Source organism: Crocodylus siamensis, chromosome 6 (genome assembly GCF_052110815.1).
Source record: "Crocodylus siamensis isolate JL-2025a chromosome 6, ASM5211081v1, whole genome shotgun sequence".
In the NCBI taxonomy this organism is placed as follows: Eukaryota; Metazoa; Chordata; order Crocodylia; family Crocodylidae; genus Crocodylus; species Crocodylus siamensis.
In genome coordinates, this window is record NC_143400.1 from 2848591 (window position 1) to 2862967 (window position 14377).

Here is a 14377-nt window from a genome sequence, read left to right on the forward strand (position 1 = left end):
CACGGGGAGGCTGCATCCCTGTCCTGCGGGCCCCCCCGGGGCCGCCGCCGCCTCCAGCCCAGCCTGTCGCCGCTCCCCCCGTCCCACTTCGGGGGGGTGCAGGGCAGACCCCGCAAACACAAACCGAGGCCCGTGCTGCCAGCCCCGGAACCTTGCGGGGCCGGAACGCTTGCGCGCGGGGGGCGGGGGCGGGCCGGGTCGGACTGAGTGCGGCGCGCAGGCGCAGTGCGCGCGGAGCCCGAGCGGCATGTCGGCGCTGTGCGACCCCTCGGGGCCCCCCGGGCCCCCCCCGAGCCCCGCGCCGCCGCCCCTCAGGTACCCGCCCGCGCGCCCGCGGGACCCAGGCGTCCCCCCCGGGCAGCGCTGGGGACCCGGGGCCTTGGGGGCGTGGGAGGGGCCCGGTGACGGAGCGGGTGGGGGATCAGGAAGGCAGGAGCGGTGGGGGGCACCGGGAGGCTGGGGGCAGGGCTGTATTGCCCCCCAGCACCGCCTAACCGCCTCTCCCCCTGGCAGCGCACAGGAGCTGTGGCAGGAGGTGCGGGCCTTCCTGAGCGGAGCGGACCCGGTGCGGGGGCAGCAGCTGTCGGCGCGGGAACACGCGCGCTGCGCCCTGCTGCTGCTGCGCTGCTTGCCGCCCGCCCGCCATGCCGCCCTGGACCACCTGCGCGCCGTCTTTGACGAGGCCGTGGCTGCCCACCTGGCCCAGCTGGACGGGGCAGGCGCCGGGGCGGGCGGGGAGCCGGCGGGGTTGGCCGAGGTGCTGCAGGAGGCGCAGGCCACGCTGGCGGAGTTCGTGCGCGCCAACCCGCGGGCCTGGGCCCCGGCCGTCTCGGCCTGGGCCATCGAGCTGCTGGGGCAGCTGAGCAGCAAGTATGCGGGGCAGCAGCAGCGCGTGCCCCACGCCGCCGGCCTCAACGAGCTGCTGCAGCTGTGGATGGCGTGCCGCGCCACACGGGCGCTGCTGGACATCTACACGCAGTGCCTGGCCGCCATGATTGGGCTCTGCCCTGACGCCTGCGTGGATGCGCTGCTGGACGCGTCAGGCCGCCACTCGCCGCACTTCGACTGGGTCGTGGCCCACATCGGCTCGGCTTTCCCCAGCACCATCATTAGCCGCGTGCTGTCCTGTGGCCTCAAGGACTTCTGTGCCCACGGCGGCGCCCCCCCTGGAGACGCCACTGCCCCGGACAAGCGGGTGCCCAAGATCGCCTCGGTGGTGGGCATTCTGGGCCACTTGGCGTCCCGCCACGCAGCCAGCATCCGCCACGAGCTGCTACGGCTCTTCCACGAGAGTCTGGGTCCTGGGCGCGACCCCACACAAGCGGCCGCCGTGCCCTTCCTGCTGCAGCTGGCTGCTATGTCCCCCCTGCTGCTGGCCACAGTGTCTGGGGAGCTGGTGGAGGCGCTGAAGCCCAGTGTCCTCAACCAGCTGCAGCAGCACCTGGCTGGGCGCCCACGTGAGGAGCTGGAGAACATGCTGAACATGGCTGTGCACCTGGTGTGCCAGACCTCGGCTGGTGCCTACCGCCTGCTGCAGTTCCTGCTGGACACGGCCATGCCGGCCTCGGTCATCACGCCACCAGGGCTGGCCGTCCACGATGGTGTGCGCGAGGCCTGCGACCGCCTGGTACAGCTGCTACTGCTGCACCTGCAGAAGCTGGTGCATGGCCGGGGTGGGGCAGGCCCTGGGGACCCTGTGCGGCCACCGCCACCGCGCCCCGTGCCATTCCTGGAGGAGCTGCGTGGCCACGTGCGGGAGCTGTGCGTGGAGACACTGCGGCTGGAGCGCAAGCGGCACCTGTGGCTGCACCAGCTGCTGGGGCTGCTGGCGCTCTACGGAGGCCCCAGCTGCGGCCCTGAAGCCATGTGCCACCTGTTGACGCTGGCCCGTGGGCAGGAGGAGCTGGCCCTGGCTGCCCAGCTGCATGCTGTGCTCAGTGCCTGTGTGGCTGACCTGCTGCCAGCCACTGCCCACCGCTGCGTGCTACAGATCCACGCCGGTGCCCTGCCCGAGCCCCACGCTGCCCAGCTGCTCCGCAACCTGGCACTGCTGGCCCAGTGGGAGGCCGAGGGGCCGGCTGGGCTCGGCGCCCAGCTGGGAGCTGCCCTCGCCCAGCACCTGCACGACTTGGGGCAGCTGCTGCTGCACTGCAGCCCTGAGGTGGCTGAGGCAGCCGCCCTGCTGCTGTCCGTGTGCCCCCTTCCACGGGCGCTGCGCCCAGCCCACCTGTTCGTCACCGTGCGCTCAGCTGCCCTCCAGTTCTTCCTTGCACTGCGGCGCCGCAGTCCGGCTGGCCTCGGCTATAGCGAGCGGCTGCTGGCCCGACTCAGTGCCGTGTCTCCGGCTGCCATGAAGGCCGTGCTGCAGCTGCTGGTGGAGGGGGCGCTGCACCGGGGCAACGCCGAGCTGTTCGGGGGCCGGCCCGAGCCCACTGGTGATGAGGTGGAAGGTGTTCGGCTGTCCCTGCTGGATGGCAACCGGCGCTTCACAACAGCCGTGACCTTTGGGGGCGGCGTATGGTCCGTGTTCCATGCCGGCGTCATCGGGCACGGTCTCAAGCCACCGCTGGCGCCACCCCAGCAGGAGCCCGAGGAGGCAGCTCACAATGCCCAGCGCTTCCTGAGCCTGCTGCTGCGCTGCTGCCGGGGTGGACGATACGCCCCGGCTGATGCTGCCCGCCCTGCCGCCATCAACCCTGAGGCTGCCAAGGCGGTGGCAGCGGCGCTGGTGGAGGCCGTGTGCCCCGATGCGGCAGGTGGCGAGCTGGGCTGGCCCCCTGAGGAGCAGGCCCGTGGCACGGTGGAGCGGGACCTGCGTATTGGGCGCTGCTTCCGTGAGCACCCGCTGCTCTTCCCGCTACTGCGGCTGGTGGCTGCTGGCCCCCCTGCCCTGTGCTACTGCTCTGTGCTGCTGCGGGGCCTGGCGGCAACGCTGGTGGCCCACTGGGAGGCTTGCCGGGACCCTGACACAGCCAGCTCTCCCTGGCACCTGCAGGCCTCCTGCGCCCTGGTCTCTTGCCTGGCCGAGGGCTCGCTGCTGCCGCCGGTGCTGGGTAACATGCAGGAGCTGTTCCCCGAGCTGGCGCCCTTCGAGGTGCGGCTGCTGCTGCTGGTGGCCTGGGGCTATCTGCGTGACCACGGGCCTCTGCCCCAGAAGTTTGTCTTCCAGCCCGAGCGCGGCGTCTTCGCCCGCGACTTTGCCCGTGACGGCGATGCTGGGCGCTACCTGGCCGTGCTGCATAGCGTCCTGCACAAGAACATTGACCGCCTCGGCCTGCTCTCCGGCCGCTTCAACACCTAGCGGGGCCTCCGCCAGCCCCTGGGACTCTCCATAAACCCCAGGGGCTTCTCTGTGACCCCCTGGGATCCTGCATGATCCCTCTGTGACCACCTATCGGCGCTTCCGCCAGCCTCTGGCGCTCCAGGACCCTCCGTGACCCCTCTGTGACTCCCCTGGGCTTCTCCGTGACCCCTCTGTGACCACGTAACGGGGCGTCCACCAGCCCTGGCACTCTGGGACCCTCCATTATCCCTCTGGGACCCGCCCAGGACCCCCATAACCCTCTGACCCCCGTAGGGCTTATCCATGACTTCTCTGTGACCCCCAGGCCTCTCCATAACGCCTCTGGGACCCTAAACAACCTCTATGACCCCCTCGTGACCATCCACCACCCTCTGGGACCCTCCATGACCCCTCTGAGACCCTAAACCAGCCCCTGGGACCTCTCCGTGACCCCTCGGCCCCGTGGGCTGCAGGGAGCACGTGCGAGTCCCGCTCAGCGATGGAGGCACCCACGGGTGTTGGGGGGACTCTGGGTCCCGGGGGGCGTGGAGGCTGTGTGACCCCTCAGGCGGCCCTGCGGGTGGGGGCAGCGAGTGCCCGTGAGGGAGGGGACCAGGGGCGCCGTGGGGGGGTCCTGTGACCTCTCTGCGGCCCCCGGGGCGGCGCGGGCTAAGTGCGAGTCCTGCCGGGGGGGGCGGGGGGCACTCCGGCCTGGTACGAAATAAAGTGCGAAGCGGCAGCCCGAGGCTCGGCTCCGTGTTGTTGTGGGAGCCCCGCCCCGTCATGAATATTCATCGTCCCGCGCGCAGGGGGGGCGCGACCCCTTCCCTTCTAGGGGCGGGGCGTGGGGGAGGGGGCGTGCGGCGGGGGCGGGGCGCCCCGTGACGCAAGGAGGGGGCGGGCCCCGGCGCACAGGCCAATGGAGAGCCGCGGCGTGGGGGCGGGGGTGGGGTCAAGGGTTCGTCCGGATCCAAGATGGCGGCGGTGCCGGGGCGGTGAGAGCGAGGCTGGGGCGCGCTCCTCCCCCACGCGGGGCAGCTGTGCAGGCCTCCCCCCCATCCACCCCACAGCTCCCCTATCCTTGGGGGTCCCCCTCCCCTGGAGCCTCCACCGCGCCCCCCGCCCCCCAGGTCACCCCCATCCGTAGGGGCCCCCCTGCCCAGGACCCGTCTCCCCAGACCCCTGAGGGGGGGCCCTGTCCCCCCGCTGCAGCCTGGCAGAGCTGTGGGGGGGGCCTAAAGCCTGGGGGCCCAAGGGCACGTCCTGCCCCCCCATCCCATGCTGTGCACCCGCAGTATTTGCCCCCCGAGGGCAGAGCTGCCTGGGGAGTGGGCAGGGGTGCTGTTTTCATGGTGGGGGCCCTGTGCTGACCCTGCCCCCCCCCCCCAGACAGGGGCTGGCATGGGCCGTGCTGGGCCTCGCCGCAGTCCTGGCCGTGGACCGCAGCAACTTCAAGACGTGCGAGCAGAGCAGCTTCTGCAGGTGGGGCCGGGGGCTGTGCGCTGGGGGTTCCCAGCGGGGGGAGGGGGGACGTGCCGTGACCCCCGTGGTGCCCCCACAGGCGCCAGCGGGCCGTGAAGCCAGGTGTGTCGCCGTACCGGGCCCTGCTGGAGTCGTTGCAGTTGACACACGACTCCCTGCGGCTGCAGCTCATCCACGAGGGCAACAAGGTGCGAGGGGGGGCCGGGCCCCTGGGCTCTCCCCGGGAGGGGAGCGGGGCTGGGGGCTGGAACCTGGGCACTGATTCCCCCGCAGGTGCCGCTGGTGCTGGAGCTGCAAGGCCTGGCCGGGAACGTGACGCGGCTGCGCATCGACGAGCTGCACCCGCTGCGCCCGCGCTACCGTGTGCCTGATGTCCTGGTGCAGGAGCCCCTCACCGACAGGTACGCCGGGACTGGGCCCAAGGTGGCCTCAGCAGTGGATGGCCTGCTCTGGCAGCGTGTCCGCGCTCCGCACCCCCCCAGACTGGGGGTCCCAGCTGCCCCTCGTATCCCATGCCCCTTCTCCTTCCTGCCCTCAGGCTGGCAGTGTCGGGGCAGGATGAGAACAGCGTGGAGGTGGCACTGGGGGCCTCGGGCCACCAGCTCATCGTGACGGCCAAGCCCTTCCGCCTGGACCTGCTGCAGGGCCGCGAGCTGCTGCTCAGCGTCAACTCCCGCGGCCTCCTTGTCTTCGAGCACCTGCGGCGCCGCAAGGACTCGTGAGTGCTGGGCTGGGGAGGGGGGGTCCGCTCCCCCTAGGGGGCCGGGCACCAGCCTGGGCTGGGGCTGGGATCCTGGGCGCTGGCTGGGGGCTCCTGGTAGAGGGTGCGGGGGGTCTTCCCGACCTGGCCGCGGGGGGCTGCACACTGACCGGCTCTTTCTGTTTTGCCTTTTCCCCCCCGCCCGGCCCGGCCCCCCCAGTCTCGCGGATAAAGTTAGTAGCTCGGTCGGTAGCTTGTGGGATAAGATCAAGAGCCTTTTCCATAGGTAAATCTGCGGCTTGTGCTGCTACTGTCTCTGCCCTCCCCTCTCCCACCCCCCACCCCCACTCCAGTGCTGGGGGAGGGGAGGTCTCTGGGCCTGTGTCCTGCCCCTCCCCGAGCCAAGCTCTGGGGTTGGGGGGCCTCTGGGCTTGTCCCTGCCCCCGCCCCCAGCTGCACCATGTCTGCTGGATGCATAGTTAGCTGGTCTCTAGCCCAGGAGGGTCCTGCCAGGGGGGCACAGGTCCCCCAGCAGAGGCAGTAAATATGTGGAGTGGGACCCCTTCCCCCAGCCAAGGGGCCAGGTACTGGCTGGGGGGCCGGGAAGGGGGAACAAGTCAGGTGGGGGGTGCTGAGGCTCCCAGAGGCTGGACTCCAGCCCCCCCTCACCCCCCCACGGTCTTTTCTTGCTCCCCTCAGGCTGGTGGGGGGGGGCTGCAATGGGGCTCCCAGCCCTATCCAGCTTCCTCCCCCTATAGCAGCATGGCCATTGTACCCCTTGCTTAGCACCGGGCTAGACCCACCCCCTGCCCTCCTAGTTGAGCATCATCAGTCCCTAGCTAACCCAGTGTGCAAGTGTCTTCTGCTTGTAGTGACTAGTGGTCTGGAAATGTGTGTGAGGGGGGTCCCTGCAGCCCCCGCCCCCAGTTCTGCTCCTGGCGCTCAGTCCCCCATGTCCCTCTGTTTTCTACAGGGAGGAGACGAAGGAGCCTGCCCCAGAGGGAGGGGCAGATGCTGAGACCCCCGAGGCGGCTGGTGCTGGGGAGGATGAGAGCAATGAGCAGAGTTCCAAGGTGAGGGTAAAGGCTTGTCTGTGAGGGTGGTGGGGGCAGGGTGTCTGCCCCACAGCTCCGCCTGATCCTGCCCTCCCCACCCTCACCCTAGGCTGAGTCAGCAGCATCGGAGGGACAGGAGACATCAGAGGAAGAACCGGGATCCTGGGAGGAGACATTCAAGACCCACACGGACAGCAAGCCCAATGGTGAGAGCTCTGATGCCTGCCAGGGTCCCTTCTGGCTCTGGGAGAGGAGTGCAGGGAGGGCTGGGAGCCTGGACACCTGGGTTCTTTTTCTGTCTGGGGAGGGAGAGTTAGAGCAGTGGGGTGGGGGCGAGATCTCGGGTACCGGGGTTCTTTCCAGCTCTGGGAAGGGAGTGGGGCTGGGGGGTAAGACCAGGGTGAGGGGGTGGGAGACTGGATACCTGGGTTCTCTCCCCATCACTCCATCTTCTGTCATGCCCCTGTTGTACTTCTCTAGGGCCGACCTCCGTGGGCCTGGATTTCTCACTGCCCGGCTTCGAGCACGTCTATGGCATCCCTGAGCATGCTAGCAACCTGCGCCTGCGCACCACTGAGTGAGCTCAGGGACAGGGAGGGGCCTCCTGGTGTGAGGGCTGGGGTTGGGATCCAGCCAGGTCTGACACACTCTGTCTTGCAGGGGAGGGGACCCATACCGCCTCTACAACCTGGATGTGTTCCAGTACGAGTTGTTCACACCCATGGCGCTGTATGGGGCCGTACCTGTGCTGCTGGCCCACAATGTCCAGCGTACCCTGGGGCTCTTCTGGCTCAATGCTGCCGAGACCTGGGTCGACATTAGCTCTAACACAGCCGGCAAGGTACTGGGGGAGTAGGGAAGGGAGGGTGTGAGAAGGCTGAGGGCTGTGGGGGCCAGAGCAGGGAGGTTCCCTAGGGCCCCCCAGGTGCCTGACATTCCCCTCCCACTTGCTCTGTACCTGGGCAGACCCTGTTTGGAAAGATGCTGGATTACATGCAGGGGGGCGGGGAGACGCCGCAGACTGATGTGCGCTGGATGTCGGAGAGTGGCATCATCGACGTCTTCCTGATGCTGGGGCCCACGCCCGCTGATGTCATCCGCCAGTACACGGCACTCACTGGTACTGTGGGGTGGTGAACATGGGGCTGAGGGGTAGGGGTCTGGGGGCCTATGGCTGCCTCAGCCGCAGGCACCCACCCCCTGCCACCCACCCCCAGGCACACAGGCGCTGCCCCCCCGCTTTGCTCTGGCTTACCACCAGAGCCGCTGGAACTACAATGACGAGGAGGATGTGGCAGGCGTGGACGAGGGCTTTGATACCCATGACATCCCCTACGATGTGCTGTGGTTGGACATTGAGCACACAGACGGCAAACGCTACTTCACCTGGGACCCCAGCAAGTTCCCCCAGCCTCGCGCCATGCTGGCCCGCCTGGCCACCAAAGGACGCAAGGTCAGAGACTGCTTTCCCTCCAGGTCTCTGCATCTCAGGGTCAGAGGCCCTTCCCCCCGCCCCAGCCCTGCAGCACACTGGGACATCTAGCTGCCAAGGGCCACAAAGTTAAGGCCCCATAATCCCAGGTTGCAGGCACTCTCAGTCCTAAAGTATGTTGAGATAATTAGCCACTAAAGGTTGTGAAGTCTGAGACCCCAGTCGCAGGTCAGAGGCCCTCACCCCCCAGCCCTGCAGCATGCTGGGATACTTAGTCACCAAGGGCCACAGGGCCAGAGACCCCCTCCCAACCAAGGCGAGCCCCCCCCCGCTTCCTTCGCATGTGGAATAACTAGCGGCCAAGAGCCACAGGATCAGAAACCCTGTATCTCTGGTCAGAGACCACCTCTTCCGCCTCTGCTTCCCAGCCCCGCAGCATGCTGGGGTGGGTATCTAGTGGCCAAGGGTGGCAAGATCAGAGACTCTCCCCAAGATCAGAGACTGTTTCCCCAGCTCCCAGCCCGTGCTGGGATATCTAGCTGCCAAGGGCCGCAAGGTGAGAGACTCCCCTTTCAGCCCTGTGGCTTGATGGGGCACCCAGTTCTCTGGGGTTGCAAGGTCTCAGGCTGCAGCCTGAAGCATGCTGGGACATTTCAGGTAAGGTGAGAGCCCCCTCAGTCCCATGGCATGATGAGTCGTGGCTGTTGGGGGTTGGGGGGTTGTATGTGTGCGTGTTCTCTACACATGGTCCCAGCCACGGCTCTGCCCCGCTCTCCAGATGGTTAGCATCGTGGACCCCCACATCAAGGTGGACACTGGCTACCGGATCCACAATGAGATCCGCTCCCGTGGCTTCTACGTCAAAACCAAGGATGGCAGTGACTATGAGGGCTGGTGCTGGCCTGGTGCGTTGCGGGGGGCAGGAGGCTGTGTCTGGGGGCCCTGGGGCTGGAAGGAGTTGGGGGCAGTCAGTTTCCTGGCATGTCCCTGATTTCCCTTCCCCCCCCCCCCCCCCCAGGCTCTGCGGGATATCCAGACTTCACCAACCCTGAGATGCGTGCCTGGTGGGCAAGCATGTTTGCCTACGACCAGTACGAGGTACACAGGGGCTGGGTTAGGACTGGGAAGTGGGGGGCTGCACCCCTGTGTTCCTCATCAGGTGGTTCTCCTCCTTCTGCCCCCCCCTGCCCCGGGCTCTCTAGGGCTCAGCAGAGAACCTGTATACATGGAACGATATGAATGAACCATCCGTGTTCAATGGCCCCGAGGTGACAATGCACAAGGACACGTTGCATCACGGTGGCTGGGAGCATCGCGACCTGCACAACCTCTATGGCTTCTACGTGGTGGGTGCGAGGGGCTGAGGGTGGAAGCTGAAGCATTTGTTGCCCCTCAACAACCTCTGGATCTCAGGGGAGCATGAGGAGGGGTGCCCAGGGCTTGAGGGGATCATGTAATGTGTGGCGGGGTGTGGGGGGTGCCTAGAGATTAAGAAAGTACCTGGTGGGGGTGTGTATAGGGAGTGGTAGGGTCCTGATGGGGGGATCTGTGGGGTTCCTGTGACTTTACAGTGGGTACATAGTGCTGGGTGGGGGTCTGTAGGAGGTGTCTGGGCTGGCAGGGCCCTGACAGGGCCTCCATCTCCCTCCCCCCACCCCCCCCTCAGCAAATGGCCACAGCACAGGGACAGGTGCAGCGCTCAGGCGGGCGGGAGCGCCCCTTCGTCCTCACCCGCGCTTTCTTCGCCGGCTCCCAGCGCTACGGTGAGTGGGGAGGCATGTGGGGACCACCTTCCCTGAATCCTGTTGGTGGTGCGGGCTGCAGTGCCTTGGGCTTCCTGGGACACATCCCCCTGCTTTTCCCTCTCCCCCAGGCGCAGTGTGGACGGGTGACAACACAGCAGAGTGGGAGCATCTCAAGATCTCCATCCCCATGTGCCTCAGCCTGGGGCTGGTCGGCATCGCCTTTTGTGGGGGTGAGTAGGGGCTGCTGCATGGGGGTGGCTGGGGCATGGGAGGCACGCACATGGACACCAGGCAATGGACACACATAGTAGGCAGATGAATATGTAGACGGGCATGCGGACACGCAGGCACATGCAGATACACATGGAGGTGGATAGGGACGTGCAGGTGGACCCACAGGTAAACGGATAGGTAGACACATGGATGCAGTTATATACAGATAGATGCACACAGAAAAACATGAACATGTGCGTACAGGCAGGCACACACTTGAACAAACACAGAGATGCAGAGGGACGGACGGACGGACACGTGACATGGATTTGTGCAGACCGACATGAACACACACCCATGGGGGTCTCTCAGTTTGGGTCAGGGGCCATGGGGAGCAGAAGCCCCAGTATCTGAACTGGTTTTGGGGGGAGCTCTAACCCATGTCCTGGGGCTGGGAGGGGTCCCTGGGAGGCTGCACTGGGTTCTGGAGGGGCTCTGGCCCCAGTGCTGGGTTCAGGGGGTCCCCAGGGCTCCTCTGAACCCTCCTCCTGCAGCGGATGTGGGCGGCTTCTTCAAAAACCCGGAGCCAGAGCTGCTGACGCGCTGGTACCAGGCAGGTGCCTGGCAGCCCTTTTTCCGGGCCCACGCACACCTGGACACGGCACGGCGTGAGCCCTGGCTGCTGAGCTCCGAGAACACTGCGCTCATCCGTGAGGCCGTGCGCCAGCGCTATGCCCTGCTGCCCTACTGGTACTTGGCCTTCTACCACTGCAACCGCCACGGCACCCCCGTCATGCGGTGAGTGCTGGGCAGGGGTTAGGGGTTGCTGGCGTTTTCTACTGCTGCCACTGCTGTGGTGCTCCTGTTGTGTGGTCAGCACCAGGCCTTGGGGTCATGCCTGGCTCATTGGCTGCAGGAGGGAGGGTCTGGAGCTCGTGGGCTGGGCAGAGGTTGCTGGAGGGGTAGGGGTCACAGGTCATAGGGGCAAGGGTCATGGGCTGGGGGCAGCCTAGGAAAGTGGGGGGTGCCTGGAGCAGAGGTTGAAGGGTCAGGATCTCTGGGGCAGGCAGGCATTGCTTTTTGCATGGGAGGCTTCAGGGAGGCGGGGATCATGGGTCAGGGGTCCCTGGGGCTGGGGGCAGCCTAGGAAAGTGGGGGAAATGCCTGAGGCAGCGGTCACAGGTCATAGGGTCACAGGTCATTGGGGCAGGGAGGGCAGTGTAGAAAGTGGGAGAGTGTCTGGAGCAGGTGTTGGGGCTGGACGTGTCACTCTTGACATGGGTGGCTTGAGGTGGAGGGGTTGTGGGTGCCCTGTTTCTGGGGAGGGGGAGCTTTGGGTTTGGGCACAGTCCCCTGACCCCATGTCCTCTCCATTGTAGGCCACTGTGGGTAGAGTACCCCGATGACACCACCACCTTCAGTATGGATGACCAGTACCTAATTGGTGAGTGTCTGGGGACGTATCTGGGGTGGGGGGTGAGGTGGGGGGAGCATGTCCCTCTGAGGTCCTCCATCATGTTTGCGCTTTCCCCCAGGCACGGCCTTGCTAGTGCATCCGGTGACAGAGCAGGGAGCCCGTGGGGTGCAGATCTACTTACCTGGCAAAGGCGAGGTGAGTGTGGTGGTGAGGGTGGTGAAGGATATTTCAGGAGGGGGCATCTGTCTGAGGCTACCCCCCCTGCAACACCCCTCTTCCCTCCCTATCCTCTTTCTCCTCCTTGCATGACAGGTCTGGTATGATGTCTACACCCACCAGAAGCTCCATGCTCCCCAGACCCTCTACATACCTGTTACCCTGAGCAGTGTGAGTCCCCTTGGGCCTGCCCCATCCTGGGCCTGATCCTGAGGAGGGGAGGGGTGCACTTTCCTTTCCAGGGGGCCCTGATTGGACCTGATTGGACCCGATCCTAAAGGCAGGGTTCTAATCCAGGCCTTATTTTTAGGGGGCACAAACTGGTTGAAGGGGGCTGGGTCAGGGGCTCCCAATTCTGTAGGGGTCTGGGGGCCACTCTCACAGGACTGGACTCCACCCTCCAACCCCCCTGCAGGTCCCTGTGTACCAGCGCGGTGGGTCTGTGGTGCCACGGCAGGAGCGGGTGCGTCGCTCCTCGGAGCGGATGCGTGATGACCCCTTCACCCTCTATGTTGCACTTGGCCCCCAAGTAAGTTGGAGGGAGGCTGCTGTGGGGCAGGGGGCTGTGGTGGCCCCATATGACCCCTATGATCATCTCTACCCTCCTTCCTGCATAGGGCAGAGCTGAGGGGGAGCTATTCCTGGACGATGGGCACACATTCGACTATGAGACCCAGGCCCGGTTCCTGCACCGGCACTTCCGCTTCGCCGGTAACACACTTACAGCCAGGTATTGCCCCCCGAATATCCACCACCACCCCAACCCTTATGGCCATGCACTACCTCCCACCCCAGCTGCCCAGAAGCCCCTCATGGCCACATACTTGTGCGAATGCCATCATGACAAGGTGCTGCCCACCATGTTGCTCCATCCCCCCTGATGGCCAGGTCCTGCCCAGGCTCAATCCTCCCAGCCTAGCACTGGCCCACTGTCCCAATGCCTACCCTGCTCTCACCAGCAAGGCACCAACCTGGCACTGCACTGATTTTCAGTTCTCTCATGTCCTGGCAGCTGCAAGGCCTGATGGCACCTTTGTCCCCCTGCAGCCTTGTGAGGGGTCCTCCCAGCGAGCCTGGCTCTGCTGCCGCCACCTCCCCTCCCCGTGCTGCCAGCCACCCCCGACCCCATGCTCTGCCTTCCTTCTCCCCTGCAGCTCAGCAGACCCCCGAGGCACCTTTGAGACCCCAGCCTGGCTGGAGCGGGTGGTGATCCTCGGCACAGGAAAGCCGGCTGCAGTCTACCTCCACCAGGCTGGTGAGTGCGGGCTGGGGAGGGCACAGGGGAGGAGGTGTGCAGCCTTGGGGAGGGTCACACAGGGGCTGGGCTAGGAGGCCTCTAACTGCAGCGCCCGCCCCCCCCCACAGACGGGACAGAAACGCGCCTGGATTTCCGTCATGAGGCCGAGACGTCTGTCCTGACCATCCGCAAGCCGGGTGTCAACATTGGGGCTGACTGGAGCATCACGCTGCGATAGTGCCCGTGGTGGGGGCTGCCTCCCCCATTCCACATCGCACTGGGGGGCCCCCCAGAAAGCCAACTGCCTGCTCCACCTCCCCATGACTCAAGGCTGGAGGCTTGTGAAGGGCAGTTGTGGAGAGACCCCCCTAGTGTCTGTGCCCCCTTCTAGGGGGAGAGGGGAAGGCACAGCAGGGCCTATTTGTGGGGGGAGTGGTCCTGCCCTGCCCTGTTCCCCCTTGGTCTGTCTCAGCTGCTTCATAGACTAATATTTAGCAATATTTGCTCCAGGATGTGAATGCCGAAGCCTCAGGCTGTGACAGCAGAGGGGGTGGGGGGAGTGGTACCCAGCTTGTCCCCCTTCCCCCTCCCCACTGCAGGGGCAGGGTCCCCACAGCTGCTGGCATCATGGTGGGACCAAGCACTTGCCCTCTAGTGGGAGTTGACCCTGTGGGCCCCCACTCCAACTCCCCCTGCCTTGGAGGGGGGTGCCCCCATCTTCTTCTGCCTCTCCCCCAAGAAGTCCCCTTTTTGGGGGAGAGGCCCTGGGGGAAAGCCCCACACCTCCTTCCCCCCCCTTATTTCCCAAAGAGCTGATCTGCTGGAGCAGAGGCAGATCCTGAATTATGTGCCTGCAACATCCCCCCCACCCACATGTAGCCCCAGGCCTGCTGGATTGGGGGAGGGGTGCTTGGCCCTGCTCCTCCCCCACCCCCAGGCTGATTTGGGAGAAGTGGGGTGAATCATTGTCATGTATTTAAGGGGGGGGGTGACAGGCCTAGGGATCATGTGTAAGGGAAGGAAAGAGTGGGGTGAGGATTGTGGGTTTATGCCTCACCAAGCCTAGAGGGGTGGGCTGGGGGGAGGTACTGGCCCTCCTACCAGGGGAAAAAAGGGGGTGATCCTAGCAGGGGGTTGGCTGGCTGCTTCCCCTCCCTTTCCTCCAGCTCTTTCAAAGCTGCTGCTCTAGCCCCAGCCAGCAGCATCCTCATTCCCTGCACTGTCTAGATCCTGCTGCAGTCACAGGGCTTGCGGGGAGTGCAGAGGAGGGGCAGGGACCAAGGGAGGGCGGAGGAGATGTGCTTCTGTTTCCCTTTTTTAATGTTTTTTGATGGTTTCCAACCCCCTCCTGGCAGCTCTGGCTCCCGGCACCCAGCACCGCTGCCGCGTGTGGAGGTTTTGATAAAGGACGACCAATAAAAAGGAAAAAAAGACAAAAAATTCTTGGTTTCTCTCTTGCTTTGGGGGCCGGGGGGGCAGGGAAGCAGGGTGGCATCTGCTGCTGAGGCTGGGAGCAGGACGGGGGGGCTTAACCCCCGCCTATGCTGTCCCTCTTCCTGGAGGCAGCCTAGTCTGCGCCTTTCGGAGCTGGGGAAGG

General features: G+C 65.7%; 2 protein-coding genes across 3 annotated transcripts; both read left to right on the forward strand.

The window, feature by feature from the left end:
* Window positions 1-221: 221 nt before the first annotated feature.
* INTS5 (integrator complex subunit 5) lies at window positions 222-4007 on the forward strand. The gene is made up of 2 exons (XM_090050854.1): window positions 222-315; window positions 514-4007. Exons 1-2 carry the CDS (start codon window positions 248-250, stop codon window positions 3299-3301), a joined length of 2856 nt encoding a protein of 951 aa, XP_089906980.1. The 5' UTR covers window positions 222-247; the 3' UTR covers window positions 3302-4007.
* Window positions 4008-4212: 205 nt separating this feature from the next.
* GANAB (glucosidase II alpha subunit) lies at window positions 4213-14220 on the forward strand. 2 transcript variants are annotated; one of them, XM_090050856.1, is made up of 25 exons: window positions 4230-4278; window positions 4673-4765; window positions 4845-4953; window positions 5039-5166; window positions 5304-5483; window positions 5686-5751; window positions 6439-6538; window positions 6630-6726; window positions 7001-7097; window positions 7181-7361; window positions 7487-7640; window positions 7738-7973; window positions 8731-8857; window positions 8971-9050; window positions 9155-9298; window positions 9619-9715; window positions 9826-9927; window positions 10465-10708; window positions 11290-11354; window positions 11446-11522; window positions 11640-11714; window positions 11959-12072; window positions 12161-12273; window positions 12698-12798; window positions 12909-14220. In XM_090050856.1, the coding sequence occupies exons 1-25, from the start codon at window positions 4259-4261 to the stop codon at window positions 13016-13018; spliced, it is 2910 nt and encodes a 969-aa protein (XP_089906982.1). In that variant the 5' UTR covers window positions 4230-4258; the 3' UTR covers window positions 13019-14220. The 2 variants fall into 2 exon arrangements, with proteins under 2 accessions (XP_089906981.1, XP_089906982.1); XM_090050855.1 differs by lacking the exon at window positions 5686-5751 and having other exon boundaries at window positions 4213-4278.
* The last annotated feature ends 157 nt before the right edge of the window (window positions 14221-14377 follow it).

Bases quoted from the DNA above. Each gene is read 5' to 3' on its own strand.
- INTS5 (XM_090050854.1), top strand. From the start codon at position 248: ATGTCGGCGCTGTGCGACCCCTCGGGGCCCCCCGGGCCCCCCCCGAGC. The intron at 316-513 runs GTACCCGCCCGC...TCCCCCTGGCAG, and splicing joins CCCGCGCCGCCGCCCCTCAG to CGCACAGGAGCTGTGGCAGG.
- GANAB (XM_090050856.1), top strand. From the start codon at position 4,259: ATGGCGGCGGTGCCGGGGCG. The intron at 7,974-8,730 runs GTCAGAGACTGC...CCCGCTCTCCAG, and splicing joins TGGCCACCAAAGGACGCAAG to ATGGTTAGCATCGTGGACCC. The intron at 12,274-12,697 runs GTATTGCCCCCC...TCTCCCCTGCAG, and splicing joins GGTAACACACTTACAGCCAG to CTCAGCAGACCCCCGAGGCA.